The sequence below is a fragment of the Crocodylus porosus genome, unplaced genomic scaffold, assembly GCF_001723895.1.
Source record: "Crocodylus porosus isolate Cpor-Errol unplaced genomic scaffold, CroPor_comp1, whole genome shotgun sequence".
Lineage (NCBI taxonomy): Eukaryota > Metazoa > Chordata > Crocodylia > Crocodylidae > Crocodylus > Crocodylus porosus.
Window position 1 is genome coordinate 9,187,677 of NW_017728920.1, and position 25,744 is coordinate 9,213,420.

General features: G+C 43.6%; 2 protein-coding genes across 2 annotated transcripts in view; one reads left to right on the plus strand and one right to left on the minus strand.

Moving 5' to 3' along the window:
• ASCC1 (activating signal cointegrator 1 complex subunit 1) overlaps positions 1–14,190 on the minus strand; it is a 63,575-nt gene extending 49,385 nt beyond the window's left edge. Inside the window, exons 1-4 of the mRNA XM_019538562.1 lie at positions 14,055–14,190; positions 12,549–12,648; positions 11,722–11,819; positions 7,789–7,967 (exon numbers count right to left, since the gene is read on the minus strand). Of these exons, the coding sequence (XP_019394107.1) occupies positions 7,789–7,967; positions 11,722–11,819; positions 12,549–12,648; positions 14,055–14,163 (486 nt within the window). The 5' untranslated portion in view covers positions 14,164–14,190. The remainder of the gene's footprint in view (positions 1–7,788; positions 7,968–11,721; positions 11,820–12,548; positions 12,649–14,054) is intronic.
• Positions 14,191–17,096: 2,906 nt separating this feature from the next.
• On the plus strand, positions 17,097–25,461 carry ANAPC16 (anaphase promoting complex subunit 16). Its single transcript, XM_019538561.1, has 4 exons — positions 17,097–17,191; positions 17,712–17,869; positions 23,574–23,648; positions 25,295–25,461. The coding sequence occupies exons 1-4, from the start codon at positions 17,136–17,138 to the stop codon at positions 25,408–25,410; spliced, it is 405 nt and encodes a 134-aa protein (XP_019394106.1). The 5' UTR covers positions 17,097–17,135; the 3' UTR covers positions 25,411–25,461.
• Positions 25,462–25,744: the final 283 nt, after the last annotated feature.

Here is a 25,744-nt window from a genome sequence, read left to right on the forward strand (position 1 = left end):
AAAAAAGCTCAGGTCTGTGCTTTGTGTTTCGGAAAGTATATTCACAAACACAAATACAAATATAAAAATGATTTAAAGAGAAAGGAAATCGCTGATCCCTCTCAAAAAAGCCACTGCTATTAAACCTGGATTCTAAAAATAATTACATAAGAGTCAATGTAAAATTCTGACTATGCCGATCATTCACGTACTGCCCCCTATTGGTCAAAAACGTTCTGTCAGGCCTATGAAAGCATGTCTACAATTAGTGGCTGGGCATACAAAACTATATATCCTAGGGAAGGGAAAAGCAAGGAGGATATCAGAATTTGAGAAGTGCTGAAGAAAAGGAAGGGAATGGATTACATAACACTTATCTTCCTCATTTGGGAGGAGGGAGTCAGGGGGGAATTTCTCTGAAAATAAGTGAAAACACATGTGATAATAAAGTTAAATAATTTATTCCCCACCTATAAAGCCTTTGTGTGTGTGTATTTGAAAATGAAAAGGTTCTGATTCAGTAAGAAGAAAACAATAATTGATTTCCCTGTCTATTTACTAGTTAGGCCTGCCACTCTTTTGCATCTACATTTTAATACTGACAAACTTTTTCTAACCACCATGCCCAAATGGAGAGGTCTTTCATAAATATTTACAAGATCCTGGATTCAACTGTTGTAACACAATTTTAAGTCCATCATTTTCTACAATTTTGACACAATATGACACAAGAACATTCACAAATAGATTTATGATAGAAAAGTTGACCTAGAGGCCTAGAGACCAAGTCATACAAGGAGAGGCTGAAAGACTTGGGATTGTTCAGTCTGGAAAAGAGAAGACTCAGGGGGGACTTGGTGGCAGCCTGTAAGTATATCAGGGGCATACATCAAGGGCTGGAGGAGCATCTATTCACCCAAGCCCTGCAAGGCAGGACAAGAAATTATAGGCACAAACTGACTGAAGATCACTTCAGGCTAGACATAAGGAAAAACTTCTCTACAAGTAGAGTACTGAGGGTCTGAAACAAGGCTCCCCCCAGAGGTGGTACAGTCACCCACCCTGGTGATCTTCCAAAAGCATTCTGATGCCCAGCTTGCTGGGGTCATCTGAACCCAGTAGTCTTTCCTGCCCAAGTGCAGGGGGCTGGACCCAGTGATCTGTAAGGTCCCTTCCAGCCCCAAACAACTATGAAATGTGTATAACTGCACGGGTGAAGATGGCAACTAACCTCCCTGTTGTAGCCTTAAGAATCCAACTTCTCCCCCAGTAAAAATTTCCCTCTGTGAGTGCGTTATTATTCCTAAGTCAATTATAGAGAGAAATTTTTTGATTCAGAGTTTCTCCTGTGTTTTACTCACCTGCCACGACTTGATGGGAGTTTTTTTTTGGAAAAGAACACATGTGCCACTCTGTGCTATGGTTGTAGTTGGAAATTAATGTATTTACTCTCTTAATGCATCTCTGTGACTGGAGATCTGCTGACTTCACAACAGGCAACATGGTTCACGACATTCATGTACTCATCTTATTTATAATTTCATCACCACACTTTAAACCCATACAGAAACACACACAAACACAAAAAATGAATAACTGAAGAAACCGCTTCTTTGTCCAACAGGACTCTTCCCCCACTTTGGGTAGAGCAATGTCAGAAAATCTTTACAGTCTCGCTATGCCATTATCAACTTCTAACAAAGTCTCTAATTACTTCTTGTTACCTAATCTGAAATCTGCCAAACTCTCCCCAGTTTACAGGCAACTTCTATATCTTTGCTACTTGCTTCTTGAGGGACATTACCCTCCGTCGCTATTGTGCCTCCACATAAAAATCCTCACTGTCGCTAAGTCACCATGGTTCTAGGCTCCCCTTCTGGGGGTTTACTGTTCTTTCGTCATTCCATTTATCATTGTCATTTCTGGTTCTCAGTTAACAGTGCTCTCTGTCTTCCAGGTGCAGTGAACACTCCTGATGCTGGCTGATGACATCAGCATTTTCTGCTACATCATCGCCAGCACAGTAAGTTTCTTCCTACACTTGTCTCAGTAACAAGGGTCAACAGCTCCCTGTTACACCCTCCTTCCTCACCATTCTTCACTTTCAGTCCCAGATCCCATCCATTAGACAGAATGCTAGACAGGGTCTTCTTTGAAGCCACATTTAAACTTTTCAGGGCTCAAGTGCATAGTCCCTTCAATACTCCCAATCCATAATACTAAGGAAGAGACCAGGTCCCAGAAGATAATCTACTTGTCCTATGGAAATATAAATTAGCTATTGGACCAGCATCCTCCTAAACCATTTTACATTTTTTTACCCTCCTAAGATCTTTTGGTATTTATATAGTTATAAGAACCAAGATACAAGCCCTCTCTAATCCTGAACTATGTACCTGTAAGGAACTAGTAAAGTAATTCATAGTTCCTCAAAGTAAATTAAGAAATAGCAGATGGACCAGAAACTAGAGTGAAGGTTAGAAAACATTTTTATACACCCCTCCTTTCACTCTGAGACACCTTCCTTTTACCATATATAATCATCTGTATTTGATAGTTACAGAATACAAAACATTAACACCTCAGAAAACTTATCTTCCCTGAGAGGCAGCAGCTGCAGCCTGTTATCACATATCCAAAGACTGAACGAACCAAACTATTTTTTATACCACACACACCTACTTATTAAAGGGTGGTGGAGAATAACATACATCAAAATTCCTTTTACGTAGGATGATAGGAAAGTAGGTAGGGCTGTGTGGAAAAGGCTTATCAGATGAGACAGTGAAGTGGCGGGATACTGCGCCAGAAGCCGAACATGGCAAAAGTGAAACCGTGGTGGGTGGAGCCACCACAGGAGAAGATCAAAAGAAAAAAAGTGGCCAAAGCCAAGAGGAGCTGGGACCAGCGAAAGGACCTGGTGGGTACCCCAGGAAGGGGTCACTACAAGAACACAGGGCCAGAGAGGGCCTGAGGATCTACTTACAAGGGTCAACGTGGACAGAGGAAGGCTGCAGCGATGACTGGAGCCCGGCAGGACCCAGCAGTATCAGGATCTGGACGCAGCTGACAGACAGCAAGTACCAAACCTGGGGAAGAGGCGACGCGCCGGGGGACGGAACGGTGCCGAGGCCAGATGCCATATAGGCTAAGAGAAGGGGGGCCATAGGAGATGCTTGGCATAGAAGCATCATCGCTAGCCTGCGGGCGTTAGATCCTGAGAGACCAAGCACCGAGAAGGTTCAGGATATCAGCCTTGACAACACAGGTGACAACGTTGCAGTTGATGTCAGGCGTGGTGTAGGAGAGGCACGGCCCCACAGAGGAGGAACAGCAGGAACGACCAAGGGAAGGCACCAGGGGAGACAGGACCAAACACTGTCCTCCCAATCTGAACATAATCAAAGATGTGGCAGGAGAGACCCCTGGGGAACCGACCCAAAGGCACCCAAATAACCAAGCTGTTCAGCCCAAAGAGCCACGGTCAGGTTCGAGAAGAACCCACCCATGCGATGCCCAGGGGAGAGGCATGGAAGATTACAAGATGAAACAGACCGCAAGAGGTCATATCATCTCACCCTTTGCTCAAGCAAGCTCATCCATATCTAAACCATGCTAGGCAGGGGTTTGTCTGATCTGCTCTTAAAAATCTTTCAGTGACAGAAGTTTCACCTCCACACTGAGATACAAACATTTCAGTCCTCCTCATCCATTAACACAGAATATAAGGCTTGCAGTGTCACCCAGACACCTACACCCGCCATACCACAACAACATTATTATTCCAATAGTCAGATGCAAACAACATAGAAAATAGGCTGATATCAAACTAAGCCCAATATTCAATTTCACTGTATAGTTGACTAAGTACTATAAAGGCTTGAATGATGCCTAAAATGTTTAAACCCTAATATAACTATCATTCTTGAAGTCAAAAAAGTTACATGGTCTACACTGACACAGAAGGCTACATTATAAAATATGGATGAACAGTTGTCATGGTAACTATTTGAGAGAGAGGAAAGAGCTCTACACAAATGCTCAATGACCAGAAGAAATCCTAATTTACACACCTAGGCATGTCCCTTTTTTCTTATCATTAATCAGCCTCTTTTGAGTGCTGGCGTCATTAACTGATCCTGCAGTGTTCTGAACCTGTAATCTGCAGCAGGAACAGAAAGAGGAAGCTTCTATAAGTGAACCCTATTCAGGCTTTTCTAAGCATCCTGAAAAATCCCCTGTTGCTTTGGACAGATCTATAAGCTCTCTTATTGCACTATGAAGCACAGTTTTGAATTACTGTTTTTCATTACTGATGTGCTTTCTAGCAGACCCTGCTGTGAGATAAAGTGGTATTAGAGTGGCATTACTGGCTGTGGAATGATTGAGAGACATATGGGGTTGCAATATACTCCTTGAAATAACAGACAGCAATATATCTAGGAACCTTCATGCTAGAGGAGCTAGAGTAGAAAAATAAAGCACCTCATACCCGCAAAACAGATATATGCAAAACACCGTCTGCCAGTGACTACATCACACATTAGGGGGAAAAAAATGTTGAGGATCTAAAACCTCGTGGCAAGGAGATTTCTGGACCTGCTAGAATTTGAAAGAATCTAATTTCAACACACTGAAGGGACAATACTGAAAAGAAAACCTCTCTCTCTATTCACTAAAGCAGGATTTGCCAACATAAGTCTCACATGCCAAATTTGGCTTGCGGAACCACTGGATCCATCCCATGGAGATGCAGAGCTTTCCTTGTGCCCATGTCCATGCTGTGGCTGAGTAGCAAATAGCTGCGCCAGGGCCAGGGGAACTGGGAGCTGTGCCCATGTCACTGTCATTTCTCCCCACTCCTTGCAGAGTTCCAGCCTGCAAGGGGTTGTTTGACACCTCCCAGGCCCTACGCATACCCCCACCCTGTCCCCCCACACACTAGGGGGCTGGGGTGAGGGGTGCTGGGTCACGGGTCACGACTGGTCATGAATGTTTACAAATGGGTCCTGGCACAAAAAAGGTTGAGCGCTACTGACCTATAAGTTATAAAAATGAAGGCATTATTAGCCAAAAGTTTTGCATAGTGGCTAGACGCTGCACAAATAGAATGCTTTCTTAAGAAACATACAGAATATCAGCAGGTACAGAATAGGCCCAAACCACCACCACCACTCACACCCATAGGGATGACCATGCACTTCTTGGCAATGGCTCCATACTGAGTTTGCGCAATTATTTTTAGGGATGATGTACCTAGTGGCAGTGGATGCCCACTCCAAATGGCAATACATTTTCTGTATAAAAACCATTACAGCAGCACAGACACTGTAAAAATTGTTAAAGCTGTCTGCAAGAACAGGATTGCCAGAACAAGTTGTAACTGACACTGGCCCACAATTCAGTTCAGTTGAATTTCAAAGGTTCACAGGTTAAAACGGCATCTGGCATATTAGTTCTGTACCATACTACCCAGCCACAACTGGGCTAGCTGAACAATTTGTACAATCTTTAAAAAATGTGTTGCTCTCTAAAAGAAGAGGCGAAGTCAGTATAGCATAAGATGGCCCACTTTTCTTGCATACTGGAATGCAGCGCATGCTACAATGAATGAGACGCTGGCAGTACTGTTTATAGACTGGATTCTCAGGTTACAATTGAGCTTATTAAAAATAGACTTGCAACAGCATGTTATAAATAAGTAAGTTAGGCCTTGACAAAGGGAACAGGCGCCCCACAGCAGCTACACATAGACCAAAAGGCCCACGATTACTAGGAAGGTAAAACAGCAGTTGTAAGTGCACTCACATGTTCTTTGTCCTATACCACAACTGAGAAAAGTCCAGTCTCTGGGCTGGCAGTGGACTCCATTTCCCAGCAGCCCCTGCCCACATGGCTGGAGCCAGTCTCCATGGAGACCCCAGTCACACCTGCACTGTGATAGTGTAAGGCTGTGGTTGCCATGGAGACCAGCCCCAGCCATGCTGGCAGGATGTCTGGCAAAGCAGGGCAGGGGGCTGCTCTGAAGCTGCTAGGATCTCAGGCAGGGATCTTAGGCTTGGTTGGGGTCAAGGCAGTGCCACAATCTGCAGCTTCCATGCTCCAGCAGGAGTGCGCAGGGAGCAGATGGCAGCTCTGCCCTGGCTTGGGACTAGGCTGTCACCACTGCAAGGAGCCGAGACAGAGCCACGATCCGCTGCCTGAGCACCCCTGCCTGGAGCATGCAGATCGCAGCTCTGCCCTGACCCCGACCAAGCTGCCACCGGTGCAAGATCCCAGCAGCTGTGGAGCAGCCCCCGGCCTGCTCTGCTGCGAGAATGGCTGTGGCCCATCTCTGTGGCAATCCTAGCCTTGAACTATTACAGCAGCTGGGGTCTCCATGGAGACCAGCCCCTGATATATGGGCAGGGGCTGCTGGGAAATAGAGTCCAGCTACCAGCCAGATCCACCATTTTGCCCCCCCCGTCCTGTACAGTGAAAATGTCACCTAATAGTGGTTGGCACTGCCACATTAACCAATTACAGGATAAGTGTGATTGCCCAGTGGAGTACAGAAGCAACAGTTGCAGTCCCACCTGTTGTTGAGCCACCAAATTTGCAACCTGAAGCAAAGACCAGTAACGCTCCACAAGAAAGCAGCAATGCTGATTGGTCAGAACCAAATAATGCTACACAATCTAAATGCAATGAGGAGATCTCTGAATCCGACATGGATAATGGAAGGCCATCCCCTCAGAACTGTGTTCAGGGGAGTAGTAGCCACTAACCTGTAAGCAAATGGGAACATGAACCTGTTGTACTACTTGGTGCAGCACATTCTCAGGGCAGCAGTCAAGGGGATCAGCATTAACCAGAAAAGAAACACAAAAGACTTGCAGCCTGGGCATAACAGGCATTGATGCACGTGTGTCAGGAGTGGGGGCACTTTAATGAGAGCAGCTCTGAGAGCCACTCTATTTAAAGTGCTCAGAGCGTCACATGTATCAGTGCCCCCAGCCTCATTTAACACAGTTAGAGCTCCCCGCCACCATTTTTCAGCGTGGAGACACTGACACACGTGATGCTGGAGTCTGTTGGAGCATGGTAATTACCACACTCCAACAGACTCAATTAATCAAGTCTGCTCCACCACAGTGAAATTCCAGTACATTGGAGCAGCCTTACTGTACATGTATAGGTGACCTATGTTGCTTTCATATGAAAAGCAAGGGGATGAGGTGTGAGATATATGAATGCGTTGAATCTGCACATGTAAATCTAAAGTTATTTTCTTGTTGAATCTATTAATGGCAATGAATATATACTTTTATCTTATCTTTACAATATAGTCTCTGCTTGCCAGTCTGGCAGCTTTCTTTCCCATATTTGTGCCTAGAGTCATTTATTTAGGAATGCCCAATATAAAAAATCTAAATAAAATGAAACTACTGCTTTATGCACACAATCTAGCATTTTCATTGACAGCCTCAGAAAAGAAACCAATGACTACATGGTCATTAAACTGAATTTTAAGTTCTAGTAACAGACATTTTTTTCCAGAAAAGTCATTCATATTCCAAAACCTTTCATCTGAGAGCTCACAACATCATCAGTAAATATGAGTTACAACCTCAGTGTCTTCATTGTTTGCTTTTATAGCCTCATATTGTTTACTCAGTTTGAGCACTTAATAATCACAAGTGACATTTTCTTTCCTAGCAGCCTATTTTAATTTGGCCTTTAACTATCAGAATTCAATTAATATAGCACCTTGTTGAAGACCTTCCATTATCACCTCAGCTTTTTCCGAGCTATTTCAGAGCCTCCTACCTTTGAGCATTTCTCCAATACTTCCTCCTTAAACTGCAGAAATTTCTGCTGGATCTCTGGCTGATTAAGGGCAAAGGACAGGAAGTGTGTAAAAGGCTGCTTCTTGCGGAAACTCTCGAGCAGAACATCAATCCGTGTCTGGGCCGATATTACACCACTACGCTGCTGTCCTGTAATCACTAAAAGAAAACAAATAATATTAAGCACAACTTGTTAACAAATTTTGAGCAAGTTGGGAAAGGTGAAAAAATATTTTAAATGGACTTTGGGTCATTCCAACCAATCAGAGAAGTTCACTGATTAATGGACAAAAACAAGATTAATTGTTGAAGATAAACATAATCTTATGGGACAAGTGTTTCTCTACTACAGAGTAGTCTTGGCCTGCTTTTCCAAGCCCGGGGGGGGTGGGGAGGAATACTCCTTTAACACTCCACTTGGAACACAATATATATTAATTAAAAAAACAAACAAAACAAAACCAAGCTGGCTGTGTGGGGCAGATTCCAGGCAGCCTGAGCGCAGAAGCCACAAGCAGCTGGGTAAAGCTACAGCAGGGAGAGACAGGATGACCATTTAGCCAAAGGGGAAACCTCTGTGCTTAGAATCATGCAACTGGAAGGGGCAGCACCCAGGGCACATAAGCCAAGCACTAGAACTAAGGAGGGCAGTCTGGCCCCACATACTACACGGAGCAGATCTCCTAGGGAAAAAGAGGCTCCAGCAGGCAGCCTGGCAACCACCCTCACCACCCATAAGAATGGGAGGTGAGAGAGCCCAAGGGGAGAGAGAGTTTGCAGGAAGGCATAAACCCGAAGTTGGGGGAAATTTTGTTGGAAGTGGTTGCTTGTATTTGTGTTGCATTTGAGTTGGGACCAGAGGACCGAGCTGTAGCTAAGGGGCCAGCAGGGAGGCCACAGGGATGCCCAAGAGGCATTCTGCATATAGCCCTGTAGGGATCAGGGACCATAAGGGGGCTGAACAGCACCAGACCTGCCTGGCCTGGGCCGGGGACCCACTTGGCTGAGGGCTGCATAAGCAGCCTCATCCAAGTCAGTGACCCCAGAGAGCTGAAGGGAGAGAGAAAAAAAAAAAAAAGGAACAGGCTTCCCTGGGTCTGGGACCTTAAGGGGCCCAGAACTTGGGAAGTGTGAAAGACGGGGGGCCAGAGGCCCAGAGACTGACATAAGAACAGAACTGAGGCCAAGAAAGCCAGGCTTGAAAAAATGGGCCACAGCTGGAGGCTACCAGTCAGAATAACAGTGGACTAAAGCCAAGAGGAAAGAGGCCCCTACAGGAAGATCCAGGACATTGTCTGAATAACTTCTGCGAGGTATGAGGGTGGCTGTAGGAGTAGAAGGAGGCCACAAACAGGCAATGGGTGCCTTGAGGCTCTGGACAGGGCCAGGCATGGCGGGGGGCAACTATGACTGGAAGGACAGAACTGAGGGTCAGCTATGTATGGGAGGAAACTGCTGGCCAACATAGACTAGGACCTGATCTGGGGCCTTGGGACAGCTTCCCTTCTACAATAAAAATAATTCCATGAAGACATGACAGGCAAAAGGAAAAGGTGGGGGGTACCCCAAGGAGCTGAAACAGGGTAAGAACCATGTGGCCACCAGGGATTGTCACAGCTGGGGCCCTGTCCTGCTACATCAATACTATCATTAGTGGGCAGCACTACTAGCAGCATGAATATGAGCATTTATACTGCTTCCTATTATTAATATTCCTCAAATATTTCAGGGCTTATTGTGGCAGGCATTGTAAACAACAGTCCCAACCCCAAAGAGCTCACAAGTTAAAGGACAAGTTTAAATAGTTATCTACTTGCATTACTATTTCCCTGGTTTATGTACATCACTGTTTCCATTTAAACTTATGACATGATATAGAATGACTGAGGAATAGATGAAGCAACAACATTCTCTTTGAATTGCCTGGCCACAGTAAACCTTCATACCTTTATCTCATGCTTGAAAGAGGAAAGGTAGAACGTTTTATCCCACAACATGTAAACAAGATACATTTTGCTAAGCTATTCATTTTACTTCAGTTTCCTACATGACCTCTGCTTTCCTATGTTAGGAGCATGCCACTAAAAAGGCTGCCTCCTCTTCTCAAGGAAGCTAGTTTCTAAATGTTTATTACAGTAACATCTACAATCCTCTCAGTTCAACTGCTCCTTAATGGTCTAGATCACCATTTAATATTTGCAGTTGGCAACTCCTTTTTAAAAAAAGAAACAAAACAACATGAAAATGCGTGAAAGGTAAAAGTAATAATAAGCCTATGTATTATATATATTGAAATCTAATATGAAGTTTTTTCCTTATTCAAGCCCAGGGTCAGAGTTGGAACTGCAACCACCACCCATCTCCCCAACCCTGTCACTTCTTTGCTCTAGTCTCTGCCCCCCACTGCTGCTTACCTCCCTCTTACAGCTCTGGCTCCTACTGGGGGCCACTCCAGCTGGGAAAAGGAAGCACAGAGCATCTATTGCTTCCAGCCAGAGCCTGATCATACAATGGCAGTGGCAGGTGTGACCCTGACCTCAACACCTGCTGCATGGCCAGGCTTGGGCCAGAGGCAGCACATACTCTGTGCTCCCCAACTCTGGCAGAAGCAGGGCTTAAACAGACACCACAGAGAAGGTCAGACATCAGGGGGGACAAGTGGTAGGGGATGCAGATAGCAGCAGGTACAGGCACCATGGCAGCAGATGTGTGGTGCACAGGCACCAGAGTGGGGCAGACAGTCCGGGGGGCAAGTGATGGGGGAGGACAGGGGTCAGGGCACTTGATTCAGCTGCTGCCTGCCCCACTGCCGCCTGCCCCCTGCCACTCCTTGCCCCACTGCCTACACATTTATACACAACAAATTTATAAATTTTCCATGTATAGAAACTAATTATTGAGGGGGGGGGGCTTTAAATTCAGAGTCATTTTGGATTCAGGTAAATATGGTAAATCATGTGCATCCTTCATGGGACTTGCCAAGAGGACTTGAACTAAAAGAGAAAGCTTTTGAGGAGTGGGAAAGTGATCTTTTCTTTGCTTTAAACTGTAACAACACTTCCAGCACCTCACAACTATCCTCATTTCCTTTCATGATTCCTGGAGGAGTTGTGACCCACTACTTGAGAAATACTGGTCTAGCTGCTCACTTCTGTACAGAAATGGGTCATCAGATCATAGGGTCAAATTTTATTCAGTTATGTAATAAATCACAGTTAAAGTCTACACTAATCAGCACCATAATGCTCATAAAATGCCACAATGCAGGACTTCTTTTTGACATCCTATTCCTTCTGTAGAAGCTAAACATATACAATAAGTTATGGGTATTATGATGTTCCCTTTTCCTACAAAAACAAGTATAACTAGAATACATGTTTCAAATGAGCATGTTTTCATTGTAAAAGTCTAATGACAACTACTAACAGTATATTTCTAAAATAAAAAGAAAGAAAACATAAGAACTTTTAATTCGTTTAAAGTTCATTTCATTTGGATTTACAATGCAAGGCATTTTCTCTGAATGTGTACATATAATTCCCCATTGATAATAATGGTAATAAGAATCCTAGAGAAACTCAGACATATGTTAATTCTAAAGCCCATAAATGGTCTGTCAGACTTTAGTAGGATTACTCTCAGGCTTAAAATTATGTCTGTGCTTAACAGTTTGCTGGACTAGAATCTTAAATTGCATTTTTCATGCAAAAATCTTACGGCACTTTACAAAGGTGAGCAAGATATCGAAGGTAAGTTAAAGTGTCAAATGACTTCCCAAGGTCATCAGTCAAGTCACTATCATGTCACAGCTAGGGATAGAAGCAAGATCTCCCAATTCCCATCTCTGTGCCCAAAATAGCATCAAAGGGAGAGTGGGTAAAATCACATTTCTGTCATGCACACCAAAGCTCACCAATTTCTCCTTCCATTCCAGGCTTTGGAATGCTGATAGATGTTCTGGTCTCCATTTCCAGCCTCTTCTTGGTTTCTCCTTTCTTCCCAATTATATACCTACAGGCATAAAGGTATAACGAAGTCAAATATAGAATGTCATTACTATCTTTTTCTGACCAGTGCTTTATTTAGAAGGAGAGGGGGCCAGGGAGGAGGAGGAGAAGAATAAAGTTTACTATAGAATCTGTAGAAACTACTACATAATTCCAAATTCAAAATAGTGAACATGTATGGAGAACTACAAGACACAGATCAAAGGGGTATGATTTAGAGTAGTCATTTTTCATCATACAGAGCTACGGCTGGGTATATACATTTTTATTTAAACACCACCACAGCATTGAGAAGATGATCAAAATACCTAGAAAAGGCTTTCCAGTCAGCTACCGACTTCCACATTAGCATCAGGTCATAAATCCTAAGTGTTCCCAGGGCTTTCACATCCACCCCAACAGAGCTGCTAACTCCAGTTTCCTCCCCATATTATTCCATCCTCCTATTTACTTTTATGTTCTGGTTAAGAGATGCCCAAAAATACTGCCAAAAATACTGCCAATGGCAAGAAAGCAGAGTGTACAGTCTAATGCAGACAGTTAAGAGCTAAATGTGGAGTGTGGACATGTGGAAAGAAAGGGATCCCCTGTCCACTCCTTTTACCCTCCCAAGTACCAAACACTTCTCAAGATGAAAAATGTGTGAGGTACATTTTCTACACCTGACCTCTGAGAATAACTGGCTCCTTTGGTAAACATAGCAGGTTTGGTAAACCATAGCAGGTTTACTCACTTGTATAGTGGACTGGGGGCTTCCAATTTGCATTGAAAACCTCTCTCAGTCTCTTCCACTGTGAAGGCATCACAAGGCTCATCTGCACAATCCCCAGGGCCTTAAAAAGAAGTGGGAAAAAAACAATTAGAAACTTCTCTATAAAGACTAGGAGTATTTTATGTGGTGCAATTCTCACTAGCCTTCTCCTCCCAAGGTTAAATAAAGGAACAAATTGGCTCCTTCTGTCACAGCCAACTGCATTTTATTTCACTTTACTACCCGCTCTGAAAAACATAATGACTACTTTTAAATCTCCCAATCTTGGAAGCTTAAGGAAGTAGCAGTTACAGCCAATACAGAACAGATTTTTTCTTGGCTGTGATTTGCACTACAGCCTGGTGGGATTTCCCTCCTCAAGTCCAAGTACTGTTCTGCCTGTTGGGCAGTAGCCTACAGATCTTTTTAGAAAACAGAGCAACACCAATGATAGCTTCAGCAGCAAGTCCTGAGAGACAAAGAAAAATAAAAGTTAATTTTGGTTTGAGAGCTCAAGTGTAATGGAAACAGTGTTTAGACAAAGAGGGAATTCTCATGCCTTCATCAAGGAAACAAACACACATCTCCCACATCATGTCTGTTTTTAAGCCCAGCATAGTTAAATCAGAGAGAAAGGTATCGCATTAAAATGTGGTCAAGGGTTAGGGTTAGGGTTAGGGTGGGGAAACAGCTTATTAGAGCTTTGGCTGGTTCAGGGGAGAGAAGAGAAAACAGTAGTAATCGTCTTCTCTACGGTAAATTGATCAAACACTCCAAAATAAGGATGACAAAGGAATATGAGAAAAACATGTGTTTTACAAAAATCTCAACATTTTTATTGATATATTTTTAAAACAAATTTAGAGAGGACATCATTTTGCTGCTTATTCCTAGTCAGTAAATAATTCATAGGCAGGTATCCAAGTCACCTTAATAATAACCCAAACTTCTATTCATAACTGGAATTTACTCCATTCTTTGGCCAAAAGGATAATTAGAGAAAAAGACAATTACAGTAAAAGACCTGTTATCCAGCATTTTACTAACCAGTATTTCTATTAACCAGAATTTCCAGCCACCTGCCTCGCTGCAGGGAATCGGGGGAAAGCTTGCACACAGTGGCCGACACTGCCACCCACCACCCCCCACGGTCACTGCTCCACGTCCGGCCACCGCCATCTGCCCGCCCTCCATTCTGCATCTGGCCAGAAACCCCCATGCCTCAGGTAATTGTCATTTTTAGATTACCGGCACTGCCCCATTCCCCACTCGTGCCAGAAAACAGGGCTTTTACTATATTTCTCTACTCTATCCTACAGCTTGAAGCCCTGGTTTTGCTGTGTGAGCAGAACCTTGTGCCCGCAAGCTGCTCATTGCGGATTAAGAGCCTAAGTCTACTATCTCCCTCTGAATGTTAAATGTGAATTCCCCTACTTTGTAACACATTACGATCTCACTTCCTTGGCCCCTGAATATTATATTTCCTACCTGTATAGAAATCATCCTCCTCTTCATTCTGACAGGATTGCTCTTGAATGAAATTCTTCCTGTAAATGCGCTCTCCAATCCTTATAAGTGTTGGACGCAGGACTTCCATTGGGCTCTTCTTGCTAGTAATAGCACTCTGCCAAAATAAAAATTAGTTCTTCTAATATAGCCATAGCTGTATAGCCATACAGCTTTCCATATAGAGTTTCTGAAAAGATACTATGGAAGCATAAGGAACAACTCCATATTTTAGGTTAGTTCTGGACTTAAAGAGGAAATATAAATCCACATGAATAATAGAGTAACAGTGTATGTTTCCTAAATTTATACTATTTATTCTTTCCATATAAAATGAATTTTCTGAGAATTTACAAGTGAACAGTAAAAAATATAAAAATCTGTTAAAAATGAGAAGTTTTAAGAATGTAAAATAGTTACCACTGCCTGTCAGGTTTAGGATTTACTTTTTGTCCACAATGATCTTGGTTACTAAACAGAATAGATTCCCAGAAATTCCCAAGTTTTAATTCAAACTAATTAAACTAAAGGAGGCTACGATTTAATATCATATACAATTAGGGGTCCTTTTTCCAGCTACTCTTTGTAACTGGAATTTTTCTGTCAACTGCAGGTGAAAGAAATGTTGGTTTACTGCAAAGAATTGACAAAATAAAAAACAAAGTGAAAAAACAGACCTCTTTCAAAATTGTGGCCATCTACTAGTGTTCTCCAAATGACTACAGCCACAGATGCCCTGAGTTAGCCACCATTTTGAAAAGAGTTTCTCCCTCTAATTATTAATAGGATTGTTTGTTCTGCTCAAAGCATAGACATGGATGACAGCTGTGGCTTTAGCCTACTGGGACTAAACTGAGATGACAGACAACAGACATTTTCTAAAAGGACCATCTTTTTTGGTAGCTACATTTTCAGTTATGAAAAATACAACACATATTAATTAATTATACATACCTTTTAAAAAACAACCATTGCACTAGATCAACTCAAAAGTTATGTCACAAGGGGCAGGAAAATGAAGGTGTACATATCTACACGAAGGGTTTTGGGGATACATGTATACAGAGTAAAACCAGGAGGTCCAAAGAAGAGAGGAAGTTTGAGATTATATTCAGGGGAAACAACAGGAAAGTGCAGAAGACTAGAAATTTGGAGGACATGAGAGAAATACTGCTGAACCCCTTGTTATTTTGTACTGTTTTTGTAAAACAAAGCTGCTGTAAACCCAGTTTAACCACCCCATACGCTCTGGCTGTTTTGTGATGATAGAATGGTGTAAAACAGTCACTGCATGCCCACAAATTTGTCACTAAAAGTTAAAAACTGTAAAAAAATATTTAATATTGATATTTCATCTCTTTGGTGCCTTAGAAATGCAACATGGTAACATTCTGCTTTCTTATTTAGGGCTCATATAGTACATTTTTAATTAAAAAGGAAATCTCATAGGAAGAACTAAGTTAAAGTGCAATTATGGTTGAGGCATACATATAACAAAATTATGTGAAGCTACATTATGAGGATATTGCTATTATCCCAGAATTATGCATTCTAAATGTGATAAATTCAGTTTATCTTAAAAGAAATCTAAGCATTTAAACTATGGAAGAAATAAGGTATATCCACACAGCTTTCATTTCATCACAGTCTTCAACCTTATATAGCTGGAACTCAATTAAAAATGTCTTGTAGATTTATTTAAAAAAAAATATCCCAACTAGTTTTTATAACTGAGAGTTTCTGTTTTTTCAGGAACTTTGCATATGCTTTATGAAGACAGAATAGGAAAAGCAAAGCAGTGTAACACATTTTTAAAAATCATTTTACTTTGAATTTCGGTCCATAAATACATTGTCACAGATTCACTGTTTTTCTTAAAACCACAGCAATTGTCAAGAGATAATCATGGTTCTTGTATAGCGATTTAAATAAAAATATACCCTGCTAGGTCTCATGGTTGTGGAGAAAAAAATAGAAAACAGACAGTGTAGACAGGCATAGTATTTTTCTGGGGGGAAGTCTGTGCTGAGATTGTAGACTTATCGATCTGCTGTTCCTATTTAAGTGGCTGTGTGGTCCCCCCCAGTGCTGTGCATATGTACGTTTATAGTGGTAATGTGAGAGTGATGCTGTAGCTGTGTTGGTCCAGATGTTATGCATGAAGCAACAATTTATTAGCGATGATCTCCCAAGGTCCCTTCCAGCCCTGATGTCTATGTCTATGAAATCTTTTATAGGGACAACTATGGAGATGAGATAAAATTAGACGAGTTTTTGAATGCAAGACATTTTTCATCAGGTCTCTACAGATTCCTAACTTTATCCCAACTACATAGTTGGCCCAGTTAATAGTGGCTCATTCATGTCAGCTGTCAGGCATTGCAGGACAAGCTTGTCAGGCTGTGCTCTCTCTTTGGCCACCTACCGGCAGAGAAGCAGCAATGCAGCTTGGAAGGGCGCTGTAAGTAAAGGCTCCTCTTTTGTCCCAGGTTTTGACTTGGATCAATCAGGACTCCCTCAGATACAGTATCTGTTTACAGCCTGGGATGCAGGCACTCTAAAAGCTTTTTAAAAACCTAATGAATCATAGGCTGCGCGTGTCTCAGGTTTTTCTCCACGAGCCCTTTGGTTTCATGAATTTAAATTCCATGGACCTTCGGAGCCTGCCGGACTTGTGATTTTTGAATGCTTGAGGTTGACAAATTGCACCGATGCTGAGATCCAGCTAACAGAGCTAAACGAGGCAGCATCAGAGCCCTCAGGCCCCTGCAGACTACACCTGCAACGAATCATAATATACCCCGCGGTAAAGATATCTGTCCCAGGATAACCATGGTGCATCCAGCACAAAACAGGTGCTGTTTTAAAGAGCGGTTGCTTTGTCAGGCCGTGACACATCTAATGTGCGTCCAGACCCAGGCTTCCTGTGTCCCACGGTGCCTCCCCACAGCCCCCCCGCTCGCCCAGGCCCCACGCGAGGAGGAGGGAAGGGGCGGGGCTTTGCCCCGCCCCCCGCGAGGCCTCTATGACGGACAACGCCGAGCGTACTCGTGCTCGCGCAACATGTACGGCGAGCACGAGCACGCACGCCGCCTGCGCCCAGCCGTCCGCGCGGCCAGGTGAGCACGCGGGAGGTTGCCGGGCGGAACTGAGGTGGGGTGGGCTGCGGTGCTGCGCTGCCTGGACTGGACCGGACCGGACCGGACCGGACCGGATCTGGTTGTAGCCGCCACCGCCGCACTCACCGGGACACGGCTCAAGACCGCGGACGGGAAGGGCGGCGGTCAGTGAGCGAGCACGGACGCAGGCAGTAGCGCCTGTTTCAGTGCGCAGGCGCACGCGGCGCTTGCCGCTGCCCTCTGCCGCTCAGGCGCAAAAAGGGTGAAGTGGTTGGTGCTCACAGTGCCCCCTCGCGCGCAGGCGCAGGAACTGTGGGGAAGCTCCTGCCCGCAGCTTCCTCCTTTGTGTGTGGAGGCGCTGAAGTTGCAAGTCCCCCCTTCGCTGGTTACAGCCGCCACGTACGCGCGCAGGCGCAATAACCGCGGAGAAGGTCTTCCTAGAGCCCGTGTGCGGGCCCCGGAGGATTCTCATGCTGCCGCGCTCCGACTCTGACTCTGTCTCTCTCTCTGTTGCCTCCAGGTCGGGACAGGGAACCATGGCAGCCTCCTCCTCATCCTCTTCAGCTGGCGGGGTCAGCGGGAGCTCGATGACGGGCTCCGGGTTTAGTGTCTCAGACTTGGCCCCACCACGGAAAGCACTCTTCACTTATCCCAAAGGAGCTGGAGAAATGTTGGAAGGTGCGACACCTCCCCCCAGACGCACACATGAGTCCCAGCTGGAGCCTCTGCTGCCCCTGGCTTGGCCGTACCCGGCAAACTTCAGTTGCTAAAGGGAAGAGCGTTGGTGCAGGGAAAGGCTGGCAGAGGTCTCGCTTCCAGAGTCTCCCTGCCCCACGGCCTGTCCTTCCTTCCTAACCGGTCCAGTTCTCGTGCACTTAAATCTGTTCGTTTCTAAAACTAAGTAGGACTTCTCTGTAGCCAACAAAACTAAAAATCTCAGGCTTCTCAGGAGGAAAGACGGAAGCAGAGCAGGCTGCTCTCCCTTATTGTTGGTTTCATCTCTGTTGAGCAAAAATGACAGGTGACTGATGTGAGTGTATTTAGTGTCATAAATTCACATTGCTGGTTGGTTTTAGCACAGAAACAGACTAGAAGCAGCTTGTACCTCTGTTACCGAGGAGCTGACGGGCCTGTTCTGCCTTCGCTATAGGTTAATGCTGTGCTGAGAGTTAAGTTATACCACTGCTTCACATGATGGATGTCTTCTGCTGCCTCTCCCCCATAAACCCAATAGCATGGAAAGAACTTGTGGAAGTGGTGCCAAGCCATGTGCAGGACTAAGCTGCAGGACCATTGCAATAGGGTTGGGCTCACAACATGGCCCTTTCACAGTTTGGCTGTGAGGCTGTATTACAGTGATCATTCAGGGCTGTGGTGCTTTTTTTTTTTTTTTCCTGCTCGCATCATTCCAGGGAAGTCACAGCAAGGCTAACCTCAGTTTGTTTTGTTTGATTTTTATGAAATGCTCTTATGTTAATCTAAAACCTAATCCTGAGCTCCTCTGCAGCTAGATCTTGCCATATGGGAGCTCACATGATGCATACATGTTAAGAAACTACTCCCACTTCCCCTGGATTTTCCTTGCATTTCATATAATTTGTATTTTCTGCCCCCTTTCATTTTAATTGTTGGAAGGGGAGAGTGCCTGAGCACGTGGAAGGGTCCTTCAGTTGTCTGATGCGCTGCTTATCAACCTGGGATTTAAACTCATTTTAGTTTTATAGGATGGGGGTTTTGTAAGGAAGTACTTTGTGTCTAGTTATGAATCTGATGCATCGTGTTTTCTTAACGTGGAGTGTGGCAGAATAATAGATTTGCTGTCAGATCTGAAACAGCCTTTAGTTCCACTGAATTTAGTTAAAATCTTAACTGTTAACTCTGCTCTAGAGAGAATGAGAGCTATGCAGTTTACTTAAAGGAGGAAGGTCTTGTCTGTTGAGGTTGTACCCGTTGCCCTGTCAGCACAGATGATTGTCCCAGTGTTTGTGGCTGGAATTTCCCTCCTCCCCGTAGCTGTGCAATGAGCTGTGTGTCATCAGCTGACTGCAGCCCTCTACTTCAGAATGACCACATTTTGCTGAAACTTTTAAATTCAGAATGAAAGGCATAGGATATGTCAGACTGATCACCATACTTGAGATCAGGAAGGAATTTTTCCCCATAGTCAGATCAGTATGAGCTGTGGAGGTTTTTGTCTTCCTCCGTAGTGGGGGGCATGGCCCTCTGCCTGGGATCTCTTGAGTATATATTGATAATGTTTTGTAGAAGTAGGACATTGGTTGCTGTGGTTCCCCTGCTTCACTTGTGGCAGATCAGGATGTTAGGTCCGTGTTGCATCAGGGTTGACAGTAGTCCTATGTGGAGTTTAGATCTGGGGCAGGCAAAGTCTGGCCCAGAGGCTGGACTCCATTTCCCAGCAGCCCCTGTCCACATGGCTAGGTCCAGTTTCCATGGAGATCCCAGCAGCTGCTGCACTGTGAACAGTGTGGGAGCTGGGGCTTCCATGGAGGCTTCATTCATTTTAATGAATTCTTATTAAAAAACTGGGGGACTGTGGCGTCGACACCTACACCGTCAGATGCGTCACTAGTTGGCTGGAGGGCCACACCCAGAGAGTGGTGGTGGACGGGTCATTTTTGACCTTGAGGGGTGTGGACAGTGGAGTTCTGCAGGGCCCGGTCCTTGGGCCCGCACTGTTCAACAGCGACTTGGACAAGGGGGTGAAAAGCACCTTGTTCAAATTTGCAGACAACGCTAAGATGTGGAGAGAAGTGGGCACACTAGAAGGGAGGAATAGGCTGCAGTCGGACCTAGACAGGTTACAGGGGTGGGCGGATGAGAATAGGATGGGATTCAACAATAACAAGTGCAAGGTGCTGCACTCAGGAAGGAGGAACCAGCAGCATACCTACAGGCTGGGGAACTCCCTCCTTGTCAGTGCAGAGGCAGAAAAGGATCTTGGAGTCCTTATTGATGCCAAAATGACCACGGGCCAGCAGTGTGGGGAAGCGGTCAGGAAGGCCAACCGCACCTTGTCATGCATTCACAGATGCATCTCTAGCAGATCCAAGGAGGTGATCCTCCTCCTCTATGTGACACTGGTCAGGCCGCAGCTGGAGTCTTGTGTCCAGTTCTGGGCGCTGCACTTCAGGAGGGATGTGGACAACATGGAGAGGGTCCAGAGGAGGGCCACTCGCATGATCAGGGGGCAGCAGGGCAGGCCCTATGAGGAGAGGCTAAGGGACCTGATACTGTTCAGCCTCCACAAGAGAAGGCTGAGGGGGGATCTAGTGGCCGTTTACAAACTGGTTCAGGGGGACCAGCAGGCATTGGGGGAGTCCTTGTTCCTCCGAGCACTACCAGGAGTGACTAGAAATAATGGTCACAAGCTGGCAGAGGGTAGATTCAAACTAGATATCAGGAGGCGCTACTTCATGGTCAGGGCAGCTAGGATCTGGAACCAACTTCCAAGAGAAGTGGTGCTGGCTCCTACCCTGGGGGGTCTTTAAGAGGAGGCTAGATGAACACCTTGCTGGGGTTGTATGACCCCAGTACTCTTTCCTGCCATGGCAGGGGGTCGGACTTGATGATCTGCTCAGGTCCCTTCCAACCCTACCAACTATAAGACAATGAAACTATTGTCCCAGCAGCACTGGCAGGGCAGGGAGCTCCTTCAGGGCCAGGCTGAGGCCTTGTAGCTGTGACAGCATGGTCAGGAGTCAGGGCAGAGTGGCAATCTGCAGTCTGCATGCTTCAGGCAGGGGTGTGCAGGCAGTAGGTCATGGCTCTGCCCCAGCTTCTTGCAGCAGTGGCAGCGTGGTACAGAGCTGTGGAAACTGGCCCCAGCCATGGAGGCAGGGACTGATAGGGAATGGAGTCTGGCCACTGGCCAGAGCCACCATTTTGCCCACCCCTGGTTTAAATTAAGCTTTGTATGGGATGGTTTGGATAGAGATAATCCTGCCTCAGGCATGGGGGTTGGACTGGATAACCTCTGGAATCCCCTGGAAGCTTCCTTCCATGGGAGTCCACATATCAAACTGTTGCAATAACTGATTAAAGACTTGTTTTGAGGAGTCATTGAGTTACACAAGCAAAAAAAAAATAGAACACTTCAAGTTTACTGAATTGGTGAGTAATTTCTTCACAGAACAGAATGAATGGTATTTACCCTGGGAAGGCTAGGAATATGAGTGTTTCATATAATTCAAGATGTAGGAAGTGCTTCTACAGCATTTTAAAATAATAATGAACATTAACTTGCTTTTATCTGAGCACATCACTAATATAGTAGAAAGCATTTTCACAGGAACAGAGGTTTGGAAGCTGAGTCAATGTGACAATATGCTGATAATGGTAAACACTATACCAACCTCTCACTCCTCTCTCTCATGGAATTAGATCCTGGGATTAAATTTTGTTCCAGAGCCCTGATGGCAGGGGTAACTTACTCAAAAAGCACTGACTTTTGAAGTGTTCTCTTTTCCTAATCTAGTAGGCTTTCTAGTTAGCAAGGTGCATTTATTTGATTTAGCTTTTGGTTGATGTGTTGTTTCCTGATTAAAATGGGGATTAATGTTTCACATGACAGCAACCATTTCCTGCTATATGTATTTCAGGAAGCTTTGTTTAGTTTAGGTTTTTAATTTCTGAGATAAAAGACCACATGCATCCATTCTTTCTTTCAAATCAATGCAATATCTATATGTTGGCTGCCTTTTTTTGAAGGAAGCCAGTTTAAATACTAATAAACACAACTGAATTACATTCTTCTTTCAAGTAATTTTTAGCTATTTTCTTTAAAAGAAACCCTTTTGATTCTTGAAGGGATTTTGAAATTACTGTGGGTAACATCAAGAGCAGACTCAAATCATTCTGTCATTTGTCATGTCATTAACAATGTTAACAATTCCTTTATTTCTAAGGTAACTGTGAAATCAGTTAATGAACTGGATTGTAAGAGCCACAAGATATTTTAACATGCCTGCAGTGGGTTAGAATTAAGCTATGAAAATTCATAAAGTATAAAAAATGAATGTTTGATCCCTGAGGGAAGCAGGGCTTCTGAGGACACTAACTGATTTCTACTTGGTTTGCTTTCTATTTAAAATCCACTAACTTCAGTTGCAAAAGAAGTGTGATGGAACATTCCTGAATTTGTAGCATTTCTGTAAATGCAGCCAAGTATTTGGCTGTAAACACCTTTATGAATGATTAAGATAAAGTAAAGATGTAATAAAAGTGTTTATTCTACATCAGAAATCTGACTCTTTCCATAAATTAGCTTTGTTCAGTTTCTGGTGAACACGTTAAATTCACTGTCCAGGGGCCCTATTGTGCAGCTCTTATCCAGACAAAGCTACCAATGGCTGCAGTGGGAAGGGCTTGAAAACTCTGTTCATCTGTTACTGAGCACAATGAAAGATGTTGGATGGTCTCTCACCCTGTTAATAAGAATTGCAAGTTAAAGCAAGACCACTTTCTGTTCCCTCTCCATTCAGGCGGTGATTGTGTTTTGAGATGCCTGCAATAGGCCACTTGTGCTACCTATTTTCATATTCCTCTGCACTGCTGCCATCCAAGCAAGGTGTAATTCATACTTCTGAATTGGGGGGCACTATAATTTCCCAAGTAACCATTTTACAGCTGTGCTCAATTATGGTTCTCCTAACTTTGTCCAGGATGTTCTCTGGTACCAACAGTGTTTGGCCCTGTAACAGATTGTAGAACACTTGAAATTTAATTGAAATGATAGCATTTTAGTTGCAATTAAGTTGCTTTTGAAAGTATATGTCATTGACAAAATATGTCACTTTGTAGTTGAAGTAGGCAAGCTGATTCTTAACATTATTTTAGAAAAGTAAGAAACATTCAGCTTTCTGAAACACCTTTCGAACTCCCGTCTGACACTTAAATTCTATGCTGGTAAATACCGTGACTACTACACATGCATCTAGAGTTCACATGCTGAATTTATTCAAATCTGCTTCATGATGGAAGGAAATCTTGGCCAGAAAGCCTAGACTTTCTTTAATTGAAAGGTTGTGGCATCTTTCATTACCACCTGGGCAGCAGCAGCTTCTAAAAGGGAAGGCATGACAGCAGAGCCAGCAGCAGCAGCACATCCATCCCAAGCTGCTTGCAGTATCATCCCTGGATACCAGCCAGAAAGCCCTGGAACTTTGGTCTATGGGCCAAAAAGTTGCACATGCAAGGGCTGCATTTTTCTCAAGTAAGAGAAAACATCTGAAGTAAGTGACAGAGGGTAAACCCACACTGAACCTAAATGTTCCAACACAACAGGCCTGCAGCACTTGCTTAAAGCTTCTCAATAAGAACTCTTAGCACTTGTCATTAAAACACCTCCCTTTTCTGTTTACAGATGGTTCAGAAAGATTCCTCTGTGAATCTGTTTTCAGCTATCAAGTTGCATCTACATTAAAGCAAGTGAAACATGGTAAGTATTTGCATATTTTGTATTTGACTTTGTGTAGATAAGTTTACTGTAGAAGCTGAAGACAAGGATGTAGAAAAGGCTAGTGGGTGCTGTGGTATGAGCCACAAAAAAGCAGAATAAAATCTTTGAAGGTCCTGAATTAGCACTAAGCAAAGCTATTGTTAGTTCTTGTGCCATGCTTGAAGAGAGATGCAAGTTAAACAGGCAGTTGGTTATGGGAGTCTAACAGTATTTCTAACCTTGTTTTTTCTGTTACTCTTTGTGGTACTGTACGCAGAAGAGGTGAGGTCTGAACTTGCTTATACAGTGGTGAGGATCAATTAGAGTGTGTAGAATGCTTCGAAAAGAAAAGTTGCTACATGCCACTTCAGTTCCTGCTTCTCTTCTCTGATCCTTTCCTGTGGCCAGAAAGGGATGGTAGTGTTTTTGACTGTGCACAATCCAATTAAATCAATAAGACCTTACTCTCCAGCTGTTGACAAAGCCAGAGTTTAGTAAATCTGTATTTGTTCCTTATGATATCATCCTTTCTGGCTACTCTACTTCATTGGGTATGTGGAACTAACATTTCCGTAACTGTCAAACATTTGAGATGCTTTCTATACAAGTCAGACCTCCAAGGACTTACAGCAGCTGAAAACCTTCAAGAATGTCTTTGTACTTCAGACCTGCTGCTACAGTTGAATATCAGTGAAACTGAACTTAAGGCTGTTAACTAAAATCTCAGAGGAAGTGAACAAAGCATTACTGTCATGAGTTGCTTAGTTGTAGTTTAACCAATGTATATTGTGTGCAGCCAACCAGGCACACAGACTGGGAGCAATAAGGGCTAGGCCTTAAAATTAAGCAGCAGTTACTTTGCCTAAAAGCATTTAACCTCTTTTTTTAAATGTCAGTCGATTTACAGTGTTTACATTTCAGGTCCAGCCTTTACTAATAAGTTGTTGCAGGACTGTATAATGAGAGTAGGGATAGGCATGCCATACAACTCCCTGGCTGATCTGATAAAACTTTGAAGTCGTGATATCAAACAGTACTTCTTTGATGATGTAGAAAAGACCTTTAGTGGCAGTGCCTTCATCTCTTCTTTTTCGTAATTTATCATATTCTGACTATAAAGTCAGAATTTTTAAAATAGTTATAAAGACCTCTTAAAATTCTCTCTCTTTAAAGGGGATGGTTCCTTGTATTACACTGCAGTTTTATCTCAAGCCCCTTGGAGGTCTCACTTGTCCCTTTATTGGGTTATTTTACTCCAGAAAGGTTAAGATACAGAACTGATTAGTGACCATTTGGGCTATAGAAAGTAACACCCACTATCTTGAGTTTCCTGCACTGATTACGTTGTTTCATGATCTTTGATCTTTTGGGCCTCCGATTTGTTCAACAATACGCAGATAAACAAATTAAGTATGGAAGATGTAATATTAATCACTTAGACAATCTAACAAAGTCTTTACTTCATATACTTCATATATTAGAAAAGTGTTTTCAATAATTGCACTATTCTGTTATAAAATGGTATAAAACTGCTTCCTAGTGACTGCATTACTGGGGGAAAATATATTTTTTTTCAAAGGACTATATATGTCTAATTAAGAAGTTTTAAAAATTTTCATGCAAACCATTATTTGGACTTCTTGTAGATCAGCAAGTTGCTCGGATGGAAAAACTAGCTGGTTTAGTGGAAGAACTGGAGGCAGATGAGTGGAGATACAAACCCATTGAGCAGCTGTTGGGGTTCACCCCTTCATCAGGATGAAAGCTTTTGGATCACTGGTGTCAAATGATCAAACAGATGCACCCTCTGGACTTTTTTGTTTTTTGTTTTGTTTGTTTGTTGATTTTTTTTTTAATGGGCTGCCATTTTTCAGAATGCTCACAGCTGTGTCCCTGTCAGCTCTGTTACAGTATCCAGTAAATGACAACTACAGAACCTCAGGCATTTTGTAATATATCAGCAGGATGCGACTTCTGTGTCTTTGTGAGACGCATCAATTTTAAAGAACTTGGAGAGTAACCTGTATGTTTATTTAAAGTACCTTCCTTTCCCCTTTTAAAGAGAGAAAAAAACCTCATGCTCTCTAGAGAGTATA

Bases quoted from the DNA above. Each gene is read 5' to 3' on its own strand.
- ANAPC16 (XM_019538561.1), top strand. From the start codon at position 17,136: ATGTACGGCGAGCACGAGCACGCACGCCGCCTGCGCCCAGCCGTCCGC. The intron at 17,192-17,711 runs GTGAGCACGCGG...TGTTGCCTCCAG, and splicing joins CCAGCCGTCCGCGCGGCCAG to GTCGGGACAGGGAACCATGG. The intron at 17,870-23,573 runs GTGCGACACCTC...TTCTGTTTACAG, and splicing joins AGCTGGAGAAATGTTGGAAG to ATGGTTCAGAAAGATTCCTC.